This window comes from Protomyctophum bolini, assembly GCF_963924005.1.
Source record: "Protomyctophum bolini genome assembly, chromosome: 6".
Taxonomy (NCBI): domain Eukaryota; kingdom Metazoa; phylum Chordata; class Actinopteri; order Myctophiformes; family Myctophidae; genus Protomyctophum; species Protomyctophum bolini.
In genome coordinates this window covers 21373248-21393561 of record NC_137867.1, presented here as the reverse complement: position 1 = coordinate 21393561, position 20314 = coordinate 21373248, and the positions used below count along the sequence as shown (strand labels likewise).

The following is a 20314-nucleotide window of genomic DNA, read 5'->3' as shown; positions in this document are numbered from 1 at the left end:
GAAGGAACTAATACATTGTAAAGTTTGGAGAATGGTCCAGTGTGTGGACTTCATTGTATGTGGATTCTGACCACTGCCCAGCTACTGGCTTTTAGTGAGTGCATGATGTGCTTCCTTTATTTTGTTTCAGTAGCCTACTATTTACAGATATTGTTGTGGGTTGTAAATATATTTGAGATAAGTGACTGGGAACACTCCATGGGCTGGTTATTACTGCCCTCTGCTGGTCATATAATACAAAATAATGAAAAACAATTCTCCCTCATCATTCTCTTTCCCAGGGGTGCCCACAAACTTTTGACTTTTGAGCTACTTTCAAAATGACCAGCTCAACAAGATCTACCCAGCAAAAAATATATATTATTCCATTGCTGAAAATAGTTTAAACTGTACCTGGCGTTACATATAAGACAAACACACATGGAATGGGGAAATGTAATTGGTAGGATTTTTTTGTATATAACTTTGTAATACTGACGCTTGGGCGCAACACTCTTGAAAAAGTATTGCTTTGTGGGTTTGAGCTGACATGCCCTTTTGATGTCAATCAAACAACTCACCTTAATTCAAATGGCAGATACATTTTTTTATATTATATTAAAATTATATATATATATATATATATATATTTTTTTTTAGGGACATGTCATGTACATGACATGTCATGGATGGTCAATAATTGACCATAACCATTCAGACCGCGGCCATCTTGCTAGCAAGGTGCTAACTAGGTTCAACTTCCCATTGACAGCCCATTCATTCACACAACAGAAAAGTCCTATCTGATTGTATTAAACAATGTCAAACGTACCAACATTGCAGATAGAAAGAGGATAATTCAAGCTCCTGCTGCCTAAGGATTAACCTGTGATGTCATGCCATACTTTTTATTTGTGTTTTCTCTATTCACTTGGTCATTAATAATGAGAGGCCTGCTCTGCCAAAAATATTGCGAAAAACGTTATGGCCATTTTTGTATACCACACCATCCATAGACAACCAATATAAGGCAAACCCAAAGTCATGCTTTAAAGTATGTGACAATTGTGAGTGTGACATGTCAAACTAGGGGGTTTTCATGATTCTGAATCCATTCCAAGCATTTGTTTTGCACGAAAAGCACTCCTTGGCCCAAAAAAGGCCATAGCCGTCATCACAAATGTGATGAGATCAGCACAAAAATGATATAATGAAATAAAAAGTACGCCATGGCGTACAGGACCTGTCCAATTTTGGGCCTGTGGCTCTCCGGGGAAGTACCTATAGGTGCAACTTCCCATTAAACTATAGTTTATAGTTAGCACAAGATCTTGAGCTTAGTCCAGTTACCCTGAGTAAACATAGTACCTTTCCTTTCCTTACCTTGCTGGCAAGATGGCCGCGTTCTGCATATGGTCAATAGGCGGCGTTACGGCTATTTGGAACGGAACGGGAGGGTGTTTTGTTGACAGACATGAATAACCGTGATTTGATTTTTAATGGTTCTATCGTGTGTGTGCATGTGCAGTGTGAACATGTTGGCGGCACGCGCGCTGCTCTAGCGATACATCTACGCGAGCAGGGGGACTGAGGGGCTGGTTCACTGTTCGCTCGTTGTTCTGAATCTATTGACCGTTTAAAGGATTCTTTAAGTGGATATAAATCCAAGACGAGAGGCACGCGCGCCCGTATGCACGGTAACTTCCACTCTCTCTCCTATACTGCTGCTGCTAAAAAGCTAGCTGCTAAACGCTCATTTACACTTCGTAGTCGGGCCGTCCCGACAAAAATGACGTATTTTCAGGGTGGTTGTTGTTTTTAAGTGTCACTGCGAGGCTCTACTATATTGCCCAGATTGGAAATAACCTCATTTTTGTGGCATTTGTTGACGATCGTGTGACGAAGTGTAAAGATCCTAGCCTTTTGCGTGATGCAGCGTTACAAGTGTTGTGGTTACATTCTTAGCGATGTAATGTTGTTTTAACGGTTACAAAAAATAACCCTGCGCCCGATTTGTTAAACAAGCGGACTGTCGTTATATAAAAGCGATCCCCGTGTTGTCTGTCGCAATCTGACGGCACCAAAACAACAACAATGCTAATTTAGCTCGCAGCCTTAGCGTAGCTAGCTCGTTAGCAAAGTTGGTTAATAATACCACCCGCCAACCACGGTGCTAATAACAATGTCTTATTAATTGTCTATTAATACTGCCTTGCAACCCGGGATAACGGTAGCACACTGAAATTGTCTACATAGCTCAAACTTGGAACATTTGGATTTCCAATCCACTTTGTAATGCAGTGTTGTTTAGAGCTGCTGGTAGGTGAGCAGGCAGAGATCGTTGGTCAAGCTGACAGAAATATTAGCATGCTTTCATCATTGACCCACGTTCAAAACAAACATTGTGATTGTTGCATAGACTCGTATTATTTTTTTTACACAATGGCAATGTTGTTGATTAACTCAGGGGTGTACCTAGCCCTCGATCGGAACCCCCTGGGTCAGCCCAATCGATTCGTGCCGAACCGGGGTCTCAAAAATGTCAGAAACTTCAGTACCATTGGGTTCTGACTTGTGGGGCTAGAGTGTACCAAATGGACCCTGGCTCTCACACTCATGAGTTAAACATAATTCCACGTCCCATACAGTTAGCAGCTTGACTTGCACATAAGTAACTTTCTTGGATCTATGTCACCCCTAAACCTTTCTGTTATCCCCCCCCCCCTTTTTTTCAGATCCACAAATACTGTATTTGATTCTGAACCTCACAGGTTTGTGGACACAAAGCAGCTACAACTTAACATTAAATGACCACCATAACCTTTAGCTGTGCAAACATGCTTCATGTCTAAACTCATTCTAATATTGTGCTTCACAGAACAACGTGCCTATATCTGGGACAACAAAACTGTAATCCTCACCCCAAGTGCTACAGCGACATAATATTAAATATGTCTATCACCAACACGCCTACAAGCAATGATGCCTGCTTGAGCATTGTGCACAGTTTGATGTGTCACAGACAGGGTGGTGAGAGTGAGACCTTTGCTAAGCGGGCAATTGAGAGCTTGGTGAAAAAGCTGAAGGAAAAGAAGGATGAGTTGGATTCTCTCATCACGGCCATCACCACCAACGGAGCCCATCCTAGCAAGTGTGTCACAATCCAGAGAACACTGGATGGAAGACTGCAGGTTGGAGCAATTAGTTGCTATTGTCATGGAAAATGTGGAAACCTTAAGTAATCAAATTGGCTGTTCTGGGCTTGGAAATTGTTACAGAAAATTATTATTGTTCTACACCTTGGACATTGGAATTAAATGGTAACAAAAAATCACACTTGTGTGAAGTGCTCTTATCGTCATACATCATCATACATCACATTCCGTGCTCAGCCAATCAAATCATCACAATGTGGTACACTCAAACACACAAAGCTGGGCCTAGGAGGGGTGCCCCTAAAAAATACTGGGACATTTACTATTATACCACCATGCTATTCAATTCAATATAAAGTAGGCTACAAGTTCAAACTTGACCATTAAAATAGCAGATTAATTTCTTCTATGTCCATTGCTCTTGTCTTTGTGTGTAATTCCTGTTTTACTGAATTCCTGTTGTTCCCAGGTGGCTGGTCGCAAAGGTTTCCCCCATGTAATCTATGCCAGGTTGTGGAGGTGGCCAGATCTACATAAGAATGAGCTGAAGCACGTCAAATACTGCCAGTTTGCCTTTGACCTTAAGTGTGACAGCGTATGTGTCAACCCCTATCACTATGAGAGAGTGGTGTCTCCTGGTATAGGTGAGAAATAATGCCTTTTTTCTTGGCCAATTGATGTTTAAGGATTTGTCCAACAACACAAGACGACTCCAATTTTATAGACCTTGAGATTCACTCATAGTTCCATGGCTCAGTGAAGACGGGCATAGTTAGGAAATCTTTAGTTTGGCGTTTGCTGGAAAATTGGTTGCAATTGTGTAACATCACGCAGTTGTCCATCTTGTAACACCTCACTTTATATCGACCTATCCAATCCATACACTAGGTCTATAGAAGTGGTCAGGGATTGACATTGTTCATTTGAACTGCAAGGTTAGACAGCGTTAATGATTAAATCTCACACTAGTCATGTATAGTAGTTACAGTACATTTTATTTTTGTCCTCAGATCTGTCAGGGCTGACGCTGACCAGTTCTGGGCCCAGCACAGGGCTGATGGTTAAGGACGAGTATGATTTTGATGGACAGCCCAGCATGACCTCCATTGATGGAGTCCATTCCATCCAGACCATCCAGCATCCCCCCTCCGGCAGCCGCTCTGCCCCCACAGATGCTTTTGGCTGCCCCACCCTGCTCCCACCCTCTGAGGCCTCTACGTCTGCCTCCACATCATCCTTCCCTGCCATTGTTGCTGGATCAGGAAGTAAGTTGAAATGTACCGCCGGCAGCACATGCTTGGTCATCTGTCAATTTCTGTTTATGTTTGACTTTGTGAACAGAACAGCAGTGGTGGCATGTGTTTCTGCATGGCTGTCTGTTGTGTTTGTTTTTCATTGCAGGAGAGAGGATGTATTGTAAAAAGGTTTCTGTCTGTGATCGTGTTTTGTGTTTGCACTGCATTGGTTAGATAATATCAGTCTCTCCTCTGTCCCTTTGTTTTCCCCAGATGCCAGCTCCAACTGGTCAAGAAACAGCAGCTTCACCCCAAACTTGCCCCACCACACCAATGGCCATCTACAGCACCACCCTCCTATGCCACATCCCGGACACTACTGTAAGTACAAAAATGCACTTGCATGTATGCAAGACGTGCATGTATGTTACATTTTTGTTGTTAAGTTTTTCTTTGTAATGCTTCACACAACAAACACTTCGATCTTGGTGACTGTCGTCTCTTTTAGGGCCGGTGCACAATGAACTGGCGTTCCAGCCTCCCATATCCAATCACCCAGGTGAGAACAGACACACAACCTGTTTTCAATGGAAAACGGAAATGGGTCCCTTTTTATCAGTAGTTAAAAGCAACAGTATTGTTTTCTCATCAATTTGTTCCTTTGCTGCTATACACATGATGTTTATTGTCTTAGCTTCCACATTCCTACTAAAGGCAATATGTGTTGCCTCAAGGAGTTTCCAATGTATTAAACTATTTTACTGCCATCTAGTGGTGGATTAGAGTAGGGCAAGTGCCGCCAATACAAAGTGAACGAGATTTTCATGTTTGCAGCCTTTTGTAAGGCTTGATCTTCAGGGATGCGTAGAGAGAAAGCAGATTCCCAATTTATTATGTTTCCTTGATTATTGACTTGGATGGATAAAGTTGTCACATCAGGGCGCAAAGCAACCCTTATTAACTTCTAATGAAGGATTCTGCTTTTACTTCTATCTGGATCAAACCTTCATTTTAGTTATTACTGCATGTGTATTATTGACATGATGTTCCTTTTTGTCACAGCCCCTGACTACTGGTGCTCAATCGCCTATTTTGAGATGGATGTTCAGGTCGGCGAGACATTTAAGGTTCCCTCTACCTGTCCAACTGTTACTGTGGATGGTTACGTTGATCCTTCAGGGGGAGACCGGTTCTGTCTGGGCCAGCTCAGTAACGTCCACCGGACCGAGGCCATCGAGAGAGCCAGGTAGGTGGCTCAGTCTAAGCACAGGGTTCCACTGATATAGGGTTTGTTTGTCTTTATATTTTTTCAGCAAAATGACACAATGTAAGATACATTCATCATTATTAGATCACAATACTAAAGAAACCCCTACGGCAAATACTAGTTAATCCACACAATTCATAATACTGATTTTACGTCTACATCATGCAGTGAGTTAATCTTTATATATTTTTCTAGTAGACCTCTTACTACTGATATTGTTCATTGTCAATGAATCGCTTTTCCTGTCTACTCTCCACCATGTCCATTTCTCTCTCAGGCTCCATATTGGTAAAGGGGTCCAGTTGGAGTGTAAGGGTGAGGGAGATGTGTGGGTGCGTTGCCTCAGTGACCATGCAGTGTTTGTTCAGAGTTACTACCTGGACAGAGAGGCGGGCCGTGCCCCAGGAGACGCTGTTCATAAAATCTACCCCAGCGCTTACATCAAGGTAAATATATTTCTTCTCTTTATCTGAATATTCTCTTGGTACGGACCTTAAATACACAGTAAGGACAGTTATACTTAATATGTGGGTTCTAACTGAGTCACATGTGTCATTTGTCTGTGTTGGATCACTGAATCCACTCATTTTGAGCCCTGTGCTGCTACAGAACTTCCGTATAATACTACATTGTCAAACAAATAATTCTGTCTGGCAGACAAGTGGGGAAATGTGGAATCCGCCACGTTGGTGGATTGCTGTGCTTTGAAAGTGTTTTACGTTTTCCTCCTAGGTGTTTGACCTACGCCAGTGTCACAGACAGATGCAGCAGCAGGCTGCCACTGCCCAGGCAGCAGCAGCAGCTCAGGCAGCCGCAGTGGCTGGGAACATACCTGGACCTGGATCAGTTGGAGGGATTGCTCCAGCTATCAGTAAGACAAAAGACAAACGGGGGATTAATTGGCAGTAGCTGATCCCAGATCACACTCGGCCCGGGGTTAACAAATTACCCCTACGCTAAATGCCACCCCACAAAAAAGTGAAAATTTAAAGTCAGTTAACACTGACAACTTTGCTGTGCACATATACTTTCGAAAGAAGTTTAAATAGTAGAGATGGGGTGTGAATGTAACTGCCTTCTCTCCACCTAGGTCTGTCAGCGGCTGCAGGTATTGGGGTAGACGATCTGCGGAGGCTGTGTATTCTTAGGATGAGCTTCGTTAAGGGCTGGGGGCCTGATTACCCCCGCCAGAGCATCAAAGAGACACCGTGCTGGATTGAGATCCACCTGCACAGAGCGCTCCAGTTACTGGATGAGGTTCTGCACACTATGCCTATAGCTGACCCCCAGCCTCTGGACTGAGGTTGTCCTAGGCTGGCATCATCCCCCGATCGGACCAGAAATCGCGATGCCTTAGGAATGGCATCCCTAAAGGAATCGGTTTGGGTGGGTGGGAAAGGCTTCCAAAGCAGTGCTCGTCACACTGCAACACCAGTGCTGTCCCTGGTGAAATGTTTTGGGTGGGGTTGGTTGTGACCCCTTTCGCTTGCCTGTTAAAAGGCCAGTGTCGCACGAACACTGGCCAAAGCCATATACGTAAACTAAAAGATACATTTAGTTTTTGATAGATGGCTTTGATGTTTGACAAGGATATTACTGAATCTGATCTAAAGTGGCAGGACAAAATCCACCATGCCATCAGCTGACCTGAAACGTCTGCATTTAAATAATGAACAATCAGGTACAACATGGACTACGTGGCACGCCTGGATTCAACTATCATTGACTACTGGAAATTGTTTTTATAGATCTAAGAATGACCTTGACCCACAGACAGTAGGACATTGCTGACAATCACGAATAACTGGATGAGGTTGTGCTATCATTGCAGAGCCTACAGAGCCACAACCAATAATACCCCTAGCACCACAGCCCTCCACATGCTGAATGACATAATTCACACAATGCCTACACAGTCACATACTGACCTGATTCATCAGGAACATGTCTACCATAGGTTATGGACTATATGCATCAGGGGTTCTTTGCATTTGGACCCATAAATAATGGTCCCGGTGTCCGTCTGATACTGTATGTTTCCACTTGACAAATCCTAGTATCCTACTAGTATTTTCTTTTTTATATTAGACAGGGTCACAGAAATTTTAAGGATCTCAGCTCTACACTTTGGACTAGAAGTGTATTATAGACCTTTCTGCATTACACAGGATTCTAAATGCAATACTGTTATTTTATGGAGCACCTGTGATTTATCTAATCATATAGCTTGTTTATATTAAGTAGTTTTTTGCATTGCAATGCTCACTCATTTTGCCTTCAATGAGTTTTGATGAGAGTTCTCTGCTGGTTGATTTTTGTGACCTTTTAATCAAACTGAAAACTACATTACTGGTCAATTTTCAACAGTGGTTCCATCCCATTAGTTAGCTTGAGTCTTGTGATCGCAGTTTTGGAAAATGTACCAATGCTTTCATCAACTCTTCACCTCTTTTACACTGAAGGAAAAAAACACTTGGTATGCAATGAGCTGTAATAAAATGGAAAAGAGGTGAAGCAGCTGAGTTCAGAATTTTGTCATTGAATCACGATACTGAAACGGGTTATATCAACTTGATTGGTAAAGAGCCTTGTATGAACCCATTTGAACCAGCATGCATAGGGAGCTTCGGAGCTTGATATTTGTTTGATGGTTATTTGAACATTAAATAAATGCATTTAAATTGACATTAAAACAATCTGAAGGCAAGTCTGAGCATACTCCACAGCTAGCCTCGGTCCCAGGCTTACTTATCTGCGAAAAGAAAAGCCTGGTCACAACCTAAGGCAGAGAAGCTATCGGCGGTTGTATCCTCCGGAACAGCCGTCAAATGTCAAATTTCCCCCGGATATGATATTTTCCCGACCAATCACAACACTTGTTTCATTCGCGGACAATGTAAACTGATTTGTTTGCATCAACGATTTCACTTCCGCTAAAATCCCGCAACTTCCGCTGATAGACTTTTCAGCTTAGGTCTTGCCCAGGGTGCTCCACAGCACACCAGTTGCAAATCATTGTACTTAATGACTGGTCAGTGTCTAGACTCTAACCCTGTACTACTTGATCCGCCCCTTATGTACAGTAGATAGTCTTGAAGATGATTTCCCAACAAGTGTTCTCTTGGTTTTTATTTTTGGTTGATACTTAATGCTTTCATTAAGTAAAAGTATTTTATTTTTAGCACTTTATTTTGTTTTTCTTCTTGCTTTTAATACTATATTTTGTATTGCGCTGTGATGAATGAGGGAGTGGCCTGTTAGGTTTTATGTATAATCGGGGCGATATATATAGGAGACACTCAACACTAAGACACCTTCGACATGGTAAACATTTGCCCTCACAATATAGACATTTACACATTTTCATCGGTTTTCCCCCTTTTATTTTGAATTGCCTTTTGAGCTTTTTTTCTTCATGTAAATAACTTTTACTTTTTGATGCATGTTAATGTTTGCATGAATGAGTAGACGTATTGGGGAAACCTCCCACCATACATGCAGTATGGTCCAGCATGTCAGAATTCTAAAGCAATGACTCAAAGCGTCATGTCTCGATGATGCAGAAAACGTGTTTGGGTTATTTGAGCTTTTCATACTGTATCTGTAAATGTCAAGTCAAAGACTTGCTGATTAGCCAGGATTGCCCAGCTTGTAAAGATCATTAGGCCTTTGGGTCAGGGAAGAAAGACACACATGGATTTATAAGAGGTGTAATAATTTGATCTCACACCGGTCCCCTTCTAGACTCGAGTTTTAAATTACAAAGAAATTCAACCCCCAACTTTCCCTGCATGATGGGTCACATTCTTATTTCATCATCACTTCATTACATAAATATCAGTTTGTTTAGAAGCCCCCATTCACATTAAATGAGAATTTCGGACTAGAAGGCTTTCTTACCTTTATTTGTAGTTGTTACGTCCCCAAAAAAGAGGTCCAGGTGTTATTTTTAGCAAAAGCACATTATTGGTTATTTCCCCTACCATAAGCCCTCAATGGGGCGTTTGGTTTTAGTGCTAATTTGCTTATTTCCATCGAAATAAGTAGTAAAGTGTGTCGCTTGGGATACTATTTACATTATATGAGGATATGAGCGATGGAAATAAGCGAATTAGCACTAAAACCCAACGCCCCATTGAGGGCTTATGGTAGGGGAAGTAGCCAATAATGGGTTTTTGCACAAAATAACACCTGGACCTCTATGGTGGGGACGTAACAACTACAAATAAATAAAGGTAAGAAAGCCTTCTAGTCCAAAATTCTCCCTTTAAGTTGACACTGAGCTAACTATTTTACAGTAAAATTACTGTAAGGTTTGAATTTTTTATGTAATGAAAATCTACCATTGCAGTTTGTTTACATCTGAAGTGTTACAGGGAAGGAATGTTTCTGTTCAAATTAAGACATTTGGACCTTGCTTTGTTACTTGAGATTGCCTACTACCCAAGGAATGAATTAAGGTGATGTTTTTTACTTTTTTTTGTTTTAGTTGGACTGTCATGAGGGATCCCACCCCACCCTCTGATGTGCTTTTGGACAGCATTGTTAAAAAGCTGTTTGCTCTACATAAAATAATTGGACATTCATTTAGGAGTGTAATTATGCCTAAGCTTGAATGGCAAAAATGAGATGGTTTTCTGAATACCTGTTGCTGTTTATTTTGAGAAAATGATCTGCGCTCTAAGGTCATCACAAGTTTTTATTACTTGCAGTATGGCGTTAGTACACAAACCTTTAGGCACGCACCCAGGATGGGCTGATGGTCCTTAACAGATTACAGATATACATTTTACCTGTATTTCTTATGTGAGAATCTATTATTAAAATGGCCTGACATTCTAAAGCTTGTTCTATGTTCATGCTTTACAGCCCCTCAAAGTAGATACTTTGTGTTCATTTATCATTATAGAGCATAGCACAAGGCCATTCATTTTTCTCATCAATTATTTTAAGCCTAGAATCAAGCCACCCAGGATCCTGGTGAACATTGACAATAAAACCTTTGATTCTGTGAAAATAATTAAAATAATTGATAGAAATATTTTTGTAAATCTATGGGAAAAATGGTCGATTTTTCAGTGTGTCCAGAAAACCACACCCACTGCTATGCTCTAGTCTAGTCACTAGAATATAGCAGTGGGTGTCGTTTTCTGGGTGACTAGTCGTAGTCTATATGGTTATAGGCAGGAACTGGCAGGCAAAATCAGAACTTGGGAGCTGCTGTAGCCTGGATTGTCTTAACATTTCAGACTGACTGAGATATCTAGTTGATCTGTTGAGCACCGTTTTGAATGGATCACAGGGAAAAAGATGAGCTCACATTGTGGCTCCCTTCTATGACATTTGTTTCTTTGCTGCTCTTCTTCAGACATGAACAATGCATCACAGATCACTCACACCCATATACAGTTCGTAGTTGTTGGCAACAGAAACTAATATGGCATTGAGGGCACTTTTCAGGATTTATATTGAAGTACAGCAGCTGTGGGCAGGTCATACAACACTGACGGTACCGCAATGATGGTACATAAACTACAGGCAGATCCTATTTGTCTCCAATAATAATACAATTTATATTGTGCTTTTCAAGGTACTCGGTTGGTTTACAGAACAAAATAATAAAAACATTCATTAGAAAAATAAACAATACTGTAGTTTTTTGAGAACCTTGGTGGTGACGCCATACAGGAGGCTAGTTGAGAACTTTAGGACTGACTATCAACACTGTCACTTGCAACATGTGATCAGATTTGTGTATCCAGACATTGCCAACAATAGCAGATCTACAAGCTCACACGTAACATGTTAGCTATATAAGCTATTTTTGGCAATGAAGTATAAATCAGGCTTTAGTTTGAGTGACCACACTTGGACACATCAGATCTGAATTGCATTTCACACCACCTAAAAAGAAATTGGATTTAGGCAGACAGCCTTAACATAGCCTTGTGGACAGGAGAGGTCTACAGATTAGACTACATAGACATAGACAATGCTGTACACAGAGGAACCAACCATTTTGGTTCTTAAATAATAGACAGGACTGCTGAGATGGCTTTAAATGAAACGGTCTTTATTAAGTAACTTTAATATCAGAAAAATAAAACTCTTAAATTCTCTTTACAGCAAATATATAATATCAGTGCTTTGGCCGCAATAACTTAAAAGGCCGTTACCATAAAATATAGTCTGCTTTTAAATTCCCGACTGAATTTGTAGAATTTATATGCCATAAGACTTTCCCCTACATATACATAACAAAAGTGTAGTAAAATTAGCAAATACTTTAAACTGTTTGTACAGCTTAATATATGTATATATTTATATAGAGATAATTAAGATCTATTTTACAGTATTCCATTCTAAAGCCTGATTTATACTTAGTTGTGTTGCCAGTAACACACACCGGAAATAGAATATCTACAAGTTCAACGTGTCATGCTGTGAAGAAACACCTTGTAGATTGTCCATTTTCGGTGCACAACTCACGCATGCAACAAAGTCCAAATCAGGCTTTAATTTGGTGGCGTACAGACATAACAGGCAGCTTAGATCCTTGGCCTCTTTACAAACAGTTGCAGTGTAACGTTTTACATTGGCGGTACATTATGTAGACATGCTCGTGTTGCACATTCCATTTCCACTATGGTTAAACGGCAGCTAAATCACTTATCAATACTATTATCATCGTCAATACTGTAAACTACTAACTAGACTACAAGCAAATAGCACTGACACCCTCCTGCAACGCAACGCTTCTTGGGTTTCCACCTCAACGCTCACTAATTCACTCACTTGATAAAAGTAAGAAATAAAAAAAAATCTTATTTGTAAACATTTTAATATATATATATATATTTATAGTTGTATATATGAAATGTAACAAAATAAAAAATAAAGTTCTGTATATATTTATCAGTCATTAACAGTAATAATATAATCCATACACAAAAATGTCAATAGAGATCCATCTCAAGAAACTGAGGGCCTACAGTGTATTGCATTCCCTCTGAGAGAGAAAGAGAGACCAACCCTTCTGAGAGCTATGCCTCCCAAATAAAAAGGACGGATAGATGGTTGAAACGTAGGGGGAAAGGCAACCAAGTCCAACACTTTAAATTATTTTACAAGTATTTGAGCCTGGCTGTTCAAAGTGTGTGTGTGTGTGTGTGTTACAATGGTTGATTGCAATGAAACTGAATCATTCAAAGAAACAGAAATGCAATTGAAACAATGAGTAAATAGAGCTACGGAATTACATTACTACCAAATACTATTTCCACCCCAACTATAGCTGAAACGCTAGAGACTGTGATCCGATATCCACACTAGCATCATGCCGCATAGTAAAGCAATAGTATTGGCCTCAAGTAGTGTGTACATAGTTCAAGATTATCTAATTCCATTCACTTCCCCTTTAAAATGTTCACCCCTATAAAACAAAGTCTATAGACATTGGTGTTTAAAGCTAGAGTTTGAGATGATTTCCACTATACTGTACCTTTCTTTCCATTTTCAGTCAAGAGTGAACAAACATTTTGTAGAAAAAAAAATGTATCTTGATCAGCCGATGGTGACCGACTGATCAAGCTATGGGGAGGCTTGTGCTTGATCGGGCACAGAACATTACAATACAAAACAAGCTGAACACACATGAAGGCAACTCAAGTGAGAAGTATAGCTATGCAAGTGTGTACCAATTAAATGAGCCTGTCCCATCATTGCATTAGCGCAGCCTAACAGAACTTGGTGTTATGGCCTATTTCAGGTTTTTCACATCAAGTATGAAGCAATGGGCAGCTTTCATTTGCACCATTGTGTCACACCTGAATAACACAGAATGCTTACCAGGTGATACACAACAGTTTCAACAAATTGGTAAGAGGCAAGAGCAGTGACATTCAGGTGAGGATGCTACTGGTATAGATAAAATGTCAGTTGCCTAATTGCCAACTATGGGACTGTGATCCAAATGACCTCAGTGGCACTGACAATGCAAATATTATAAAGGTGGAAACATAAAACAACATAGCACCACTTTGACAATATGGATGTTGTCAGAGGTGGTAAGGACCTAGCTGGCAGGTGACAACAATTCTTGGTTTTCTTAAACATGGGTGTGACTGGGACAAACAAAAACACATGCATGTGAAAACAGAAATGACCAGTAGTGATGTGCAGGAGTGTTGAGTATTGAAAATAAACTAAAAGTTACATCTCTCAGTGCAATACATAAAATTTATCCTGATAATGGAAGGAGGGGGGCAATATTAAGTAAAATTTAAATTAAAATCTTAAATAACACCAAGAGGATATTCGCCTGTAATAAGTCCACCATGAAGCAATGGACGAAAGAAGATCTTAGTGCCCGAATGTGTTTAAGAAACTATAGTTTCTTACTATAAGAAACTATAGTTTCTTAAACTAAACTGAACACATTAAGACAAGTCCCATGTTAGTGTGAGTTTTTTCACCCGATGAATCCACCCATTGAATGCACACAAGTAATTTGTGTGCATTCATACTACATCCTACATCGGGTGGTTCTTCTGAGCATAGGTATGGTTTGGAGCGCTAGTGTTGTCCAGTAAATTACAGGCTTTCCAAAAAGGCCACATGTTTGCTATAATAAGACATAGTAACATACTGTATGTGTGTCCACTGAACCAGTTTTTGTTTGGATTACTCAGAATGGAATTAGGCACAGGTTTACTGTAAACAGATTTTTAAGAAGCAACGGAAAGCAACATGGCGGGAGAGAAGTGGTGCAGCATCTTGGTACTGGGAGGAGTTAACCACTTCCTGGTTCTGTTGTTGGAAGTCAAAAGAAAGGAATCAATGATGCAATGGGAATTTTCTTTTGGAGTGCAACCAATGTGCAGTAGCAGGATTTAGCCACTTTGTTTGAAAAGCCTCAGTGTGTTTACAAGCATGCCAACATCGCACTATTAAACAACATACCAAAAAGATACATTTTTGAATTGTAAACATCATGCTTACAAAAGCACAGATAAAACTTCTCAAACACAAAGAGGAAATCTTGGATAAGACAAGTTTATGCGTTGGTATCTGCTTTCCAAGTTTCCATAGAGGATAATTTGTTGCAGCAAAAATCAGCTACTATCTGGAATACTGTTATGTGTGCTTGTAATCCCCCTACATTAAGCACTATTTGTGAGAGGCAATGGGGCAGGACCAGAATTTCACATTTGAAAAGAAAAACTAGCAGCAAAAAAAATAAAAAGTAAATAAAACAAAAACTGTTGGGATATTGAGAGAAATACATCAGAACTGTCCCTGGCCAACTTAAATCTTGATCCAAATGCCAGCTGAACAGTCAAAAGATAAAAATCCATACTTAATCAAAAATAATGAGCAGAGACAGGAAAAATAAATATCCTACCCCACACAATGCTACCAGAGGGTCACTGACCCTCCATTGATCAATCACCAATAGGAAGAAGACTTCACAATTGCGAGGACGTGCGTAGATGGGCTTCACACCCCACCCGCAAACGTACAGAACTTTGAACTTGAACAAAAAATAGGGTGAAGATGCACGTAGATGCTGATAATGGGGTCACTTTTGTGATTTCCCCTACTAATGTTTTACGTTATGGAAGGAAGTAGTGGGGATGCTGAACCCTCGTCAGACGTTACGGGCATCTTCAGAACAGGTGTTTGGGTTAAAAATCACATGTTACGGAGCTGTATAGCCTGTGTGACTGGAGAGAGGCACACAGGGCACACAGCCTCTGATCCCTGGCATATATGTGTGGCACACTCCATGCAGAAGAGGTTGTGCCCACAGGGAACCAAGGCAGCAATCACCTGACTCTCCATACAGTGGATGCAGATCTCCTGTCCTTTCCCCAACGATCCAAGCCCGGGCCGGTAGGGATGGGATGATTCAGGTGGGGAGGAGGAAGAGGCAGTGCTTTCACTGGAAGAAGAGAAGGCAGGGCCGTAGGCTGAGAAAGTGTGGGAGTCTAGGGCCCCGCCTGAGCATAGAGGCCCCCGTTGAACACGCTGGGCCTGGGGGTGCTCCAGAGCTTCCGTTCCAGGGAAGGTGGGTGAGTGCCGTGGAGTCCCTGGCTGACTGGTCTGGAGAATGTGACGGAATGAGCGTCATTCATTGGACTCTTTTTTTAAAACACACTACATAGAACTGCAGCAAGATGAAAACCTTGTATCTCCGATAAAGTCTACATTTGAAGACCAAAAGAAAAAATAATTGAATTTCTGTTCTTATGTGTCATGCATTTTCAAGGCACTGGAAAGGCCTTATATTAAACATTAACATTAGATCAATGCACAAACCTGGGCTGGGCGGGCATCAAAGGCCTGGATGCCCTGTCGATCCACAAAGGGACTCCAGACCACATGTGGCTGAGGGACTGAGTGTGAGACCGGGGCAGTGGAGATGGTCAAGGGGTCAAATCCAGAGGAGGAACCTCCCAGACCAGCAAGCTCTTCAGATCCTAGGGGGAGAAGGTTGTCACCGAACCAGAAACTTGCACCACTGCCATTACTGTTGTTAGAGTTGGCATTGAACGGACAGGTCGGACTGAAATCCGCCATCCGGTTCCCATTCCCGCTGCCGTAGAATGAGTCGGCCGAACTGGACCCGCTGCCAAGGGAGCTGGAGCTGTCATTGCGGTAAGTGGAAGACATTCGAACGCTACCATTGATATTGCTGTTGACTCGCTGAGTACCAGTGACGTTCAGTGGTAGTACACTGCCGCCAGGTGATGGCGCACTCGCCTGAAGCCACGCCCCGTCTCCTAAAGCCTGTGCCGCAGAGCTCTCAAAGCTGACATCCTTCCCGTTGAAATGAAAGTCGTTGTCATCTGTACCAGGAACCTCTATGCCACCACAGGTGCCTGTGCGGAGAGCAATGTGTGCCTCAATTTCCTCCCTTGCCCGGTCGACATTCTCTGGCATGCCCGTGACCTCAAACACTGGCTCCTTGTCACGGCTCGGCGTAACAATGTATGTGTGTGTCTGCTGCTGGATTCGTTTGATGGTTGCACCTGAGAAAGAGAACCAGGACCCATAGTCATTCAACAGTGCTGGGCTACAATCAATGGTAGGTGACATCCTAGCCAGGGTATCAGGACTTTATATTTAATTAAATTAAAATGTCAATACTGTTGTGAATGAAACTCTAAGATAAATTATACATCAAAACGAGCCATCGCTAAATTATTTTAGCAATTTGCGATCCATATCCAGGTTGCCAGCTTTCAGGAATTGGTTGGAAGGGGATAGGGCTGCAATGATATTGTATGTAAACATATGTTAACCAGGTAATTTGTACTATCCTATCCTATCCTGTAACTGATGATCACCACATCTCAACAGTGTGATGATTTGAGATACACATCAGTCACCCGATTTATCCGTCATCTGATTTTTACAAGGTACTGTCCAAATAGAGTTGTCTTTTCTTAGTCATCTCCTCAGAATTAACACTTACAGAAACAGATAGAATGGGTGATTATGGCCACGATGATTTTAATGCCGCGATCCTGTGTTATTGAGAGCACCAGCTAGCAACCCGGTGCTAACATAAGTAGCATTATGGCTTGATCGATCGAAAACGCTACAAAAGCGCAATTGCCATTGATCTACGGCAATGGCATTGAGGGTTTTATTAAATAATGAGCTTTAATTGACGTAGATCTCGTCGGTATAAGTGTTAATATCTGAATTCCCATCACTTGACCCCTGTTTGCTTTTGAAAATATTCTGTATGTAGATCTTGAATCAGCTGCCATCTTCACCTGTCTCTCTCAAGTCTCCTTCCTTCCCTCACCTCATCACTTCCTTTGCTATCTATAAAACTGTTGCTGTCCATAGTGTTACAATATGGGAATACTTAAGAAAGTCTTTGCAAACAAATACCGCACAACTACACATCAATGAGTCTCTGCTAATTCCATAAACACCATTTTTTGTGGCTTTCGCCTTTATTTTTATGGAGGGACAGTAGGCTGACAGGAAATGGGGAGAGAGATGGGGGGAAGACATGCAGTAAAGGCCGTCGGGATCGGGAGTCGAACCGGCGGCACACTGCCAGACTGGATTGCCAGCCAAGGTGCCTGGACCACTGAGCCATGGCCCAGGCCGAGATCAAGTTAATTTTGATTAATAAATTAGAACCTACCTTTTGGACCTACAACCAGTCCCACAACACGATATGGCACTCGTACCTGTAAGGAGGGAATTGTGTGGGAACAAGTTAACAACACATGGATCAAATAAGAGTAAACAATATTCCCATTACACAAAATGTCCACCAACACTTCAATACAAAATACTAACAGCATTAGTCAGTCCAGATCCAAATACAAGCCACATCGTTTATATATATATATATATATATATATGTAATTATGTATATGCTAATAACTTAATTCCACATTTACTGACCTGGATCGTTGTCTGACCAGGGAGAGTCGGTGCTCCTGGAAGTCCTGGTGCCCCCACAGAAGCCAGAGGGCCAACCTTGTTTCTAGATGCTCTGATGAGGGAGAAGTGCTCTGCCGCTGATAAGATTTCTCTTTTGGCCATGGACACATCTTCCTTCCGACCCGTTACAACGAAGACGGGCTGTTCTCCCCGTACAGGTGTCTTGATGTAGGTGTTGGTCTTGGCTCGCAGTGCCTTGATCTTACATCCTGAGATGGGCAGAGAGAGGGAGGAAGGGGTAAGAGAATAACTCAGTTCATGAAAACACAAAGTGGATATGTTAATTGTAGGTAGAGATGGGCATGACATAATGGCTAATACCTAACAAAGTATCCACATATAGCATTCTTCTCATTCACATATTGTTGGCAGAAACATTAGACCCCAACCCCCCTACACACACACACTACAGTTAGATAAATAAAATGGAGGACAGTGTCCATTTCCACAACAAACTCTCCATGACATCTCCAATTGTAAAATGCATTTGTAATTGGCAATCTTCAAATACATTAAAAAATATATATTTATTTCAGCTGTGACTGTGAGAGCAACACATCACTACCAGTGCTATTTCCTGTTGTTGTCAACAGTGTGTGTGTGTGTGTGTGTGTGTGTGTGTGTGTGTGTGTGTCTACCCTCCCCCACTGTTCCAAATCCCGACAAAATAATAACACCATTCTGCCAAACCTTATTATCACGGAATGCAAAGTTTAGGGAAAAAGACGAGAAAGACCTCGGATTTAGAAAGAAACGACAGTACAGATTGAAAAGATGAGTTTGTCGTTGGTCATGCCAGACTATGACAAAGAGCTAACTATAGCCTGTATGGCTGATGTGGCAATGTAATGGTGACCAACATATCTATTCATGTTCTGAAACAAAGACCATGAGCTGCACAGCAGCAATACACATCGAATGACTACTTTCACTGTGAACCAGAAAAGACAACTGCTACTTTACGCTACGGGAGCAGAGACGGTCGAGTGTGTTACCGTTATTATACAACTTATGCAAAACTTTTTTTGTGGGGATAGGCGCGGATGACCCACTTAGAAACACTGCCAGTCTGCCAACGTATTTATACAAGAGCTCAATCTACAAGCACACAACGGTTGTATATGCCATTTAATTTATAAACGTAAAATGATAAATTAAAGGTTGAATAACTCACCCTGTCTACCCACGATCTCCGCGACGTGTTCGGAGCTCGGCACGGCCACACACTCCGTGGTGTTGACGCTCTTCCTCCGCATTAGCAGCGACTGCTGCTCCGCGTCGTAGTCCGGGTCTCCGTACACCAAGCCCGGGGCCGGTAGCACCATTATCCCGCTGTGAGGCGGCTGCAGGGCCGTCACATCATCCAGGTGATCGTCGGTGGTATTGTTGTTGTACAGCAGAATGGTGTCGGGTGCTGGTGGCTCCAGGGCCTGGTGGTGATGGTGGTGGTGTGCTAGCAGCGTGCTAACTGCACCGTTGTTCCCATTGTTGGAGGAAGAATCCCCAACTTGTGGATCTTCTTCCTCCGGGGGGTTTTGTTCTTCCGAAGGCGGCCGGTAGTGGTGCAGAGATAACGGCTTCAGGTCCAGGACTGTACCCAGAAGACTGAAGTGAGAGACGGGAGGAGGGAGCGGTTGATGATGGTGGTGGTGGTGGTGATGGTCTGGTTGTTCTTCCAGGCCTAAGACACCGGTGAACCCACCATGCACGGCTAGCGGCGGCGGGACCTCCGACTCGCCCTCGTCGGCCTCCAACAGAGACGTGCTGCTAGGCATGGTGAAAAAACGTACCCAACGATCTGTCCCCTGTAGAACGCTGCAGCTCAATGCAAATCGATTGCGAATCTCAAGTTTTTTCGCCAATAAAGCGCCCGCGCCTGTTGCAAATGTGAGGGCTGTGTTTTGTCTCCCTCCCTCTTTTGTCTACAGCACTAGTCTCGTGGTGTTGATTTTCGCGTCAGACATGTATTCACGACAGTCACCAAGACTCACAGACCGCGCATGCTTTTTTAGCATTAAAGGAAGAAAGAAAGAAGACACAAGTGTGAACCTCGTATCAATGATCAATATTAAACTATTTGATTATATGATATACGGTAATTGTATTGGAATAAAGTTTGAATTGAATGTTATATTGTTATTTAGCAGGTACAGGAATGCAAGGTTCAGAGCCACGAATGAAAAGTGAGCTGATATATTTAACAG

General features: G+C 41.9%; 2 protein-coding genes across 5 annotated transcripts; one reads left to right on the top strand and one right to left on the bottom strand.

The window, feature by feature from the left end:
• The first annotated feature begins 1261 nt into the window (after positions 1 to 1261).
• LOC308316435 (mothers against decapentaplegic homolog 4) lies at positions 1262 to 10479 on the top strand. 4 transcript variants are annotated; one of them, XM_080765065.1, is made up of 11 exons: positions 1262 to 1676; positions 2715 to 2750; positions 2858 to 3170; positions 3604 to 3778; positions 4145 to 4399; positions 4643 to 4750; positions 4878 to 4928; positions 5432 to 5615; positions 5914 to 6082; positions 6369 to 6507; positions 6727 to 10479. In XM_080765065.1, exons 3-11 carry the CDS (start codon positions 2931 to 2933, stop codon positions 6936 to 6938), a joined length of 1533 nt encoding a protein of 510 aa, XP_080621191.1. In that variant the 5' UTR covers positions 1262 to 1676; positions 2715 to 2750; positions 2858 to 2930; the 3' UTR covers positions 6939 to 10479. The 4 variants fall into 4 exon arrangements, with proteins under 4 accessions (XP_080621191.1, XP_080621193.1, XP_080621194.1 ...); XM_080765067.1 differs by having other exon boundaries at positions 1653 to 1667; XM_080765068.1 differs by lacking the exon at positions 1262 to 1676 and adding an exon at positions 1683 to 1885.
• A 1209-nt stretch (positions 10480 to 11688) lies between these two features.
• Positions 11689 to 20026, bottom strand: LOC308317628 (RNA-binding protein MEX3B-like). Its single transcript, XM_080766773.1, has 5 exons — positions 19285 to 20026; positions 18072 to 18319; positions 17806 to 17851; positions 15957 to 16669; positions 11689 to 15740 (listed from the first exon to the last, which is right to left on the bottom strand). The coding sequence occupies exons 1-5, from the start codon at positions 19883 to 19885 to the stop codon at positions 15330 to 15332; spliced, it is 2019 nt and encodes a 672-aa protein (XP_080622899.1). The 5' UTR covers positions 19886 to 20026; the 3' UTR covers positions 11689 to 15329.
• Between the last annotated feature and the right edge of the window lie 288 nt (positions 20027 to 20314).

Excerpts from the sequence above, each read along its gene's own strand:
- LOC308316435 (XM_080765065.1), top strand. The coding sequence starts at position 2,931 with ATGTCTATCACCAACACGCCTACAAGCAATGATGCCTGCTTGAGCATT. Across the intron at positions 4,400-4,642 it reads CATTGTTGCTGGATCAGGAA|ATGCCAGCTCCAACTGGTCA; the intron begins GTAAGTTGAAAT and ends TGTTTTCCCCAG. Across the intron at positions 6,083-6,368 it reads ACCCCAGCGCTTACATCAAG|GTGTTTGACCTACGCCAGTG; the intron begins GTAAATATATTT and ends TTTTCCTCCTAG.
- LOC308317628 (XM_080766773.1), bottom strand. The coding sequence starts at position 19,885 with ATGCCTAGCAGCACGTCTCTGTTGGAGGCCGACGAGGGCGAGTCGGAG. Across the intron at positions 18,320-19,284 it reads GGAGATCGTGGGTAGACAGG|GATGTAAGATCAAGGCACTG; the intron begins GTGAGTTATTCA and ends TGCCCATCTCAG. Across the intron at positions 17,852-18,071 it reads CTGGTCAGACAACGATCCAG|GTACGAGTGCCATATCGTGT; the intron begins GTCAGTAAATGT and ends CCCTCCTTACAG.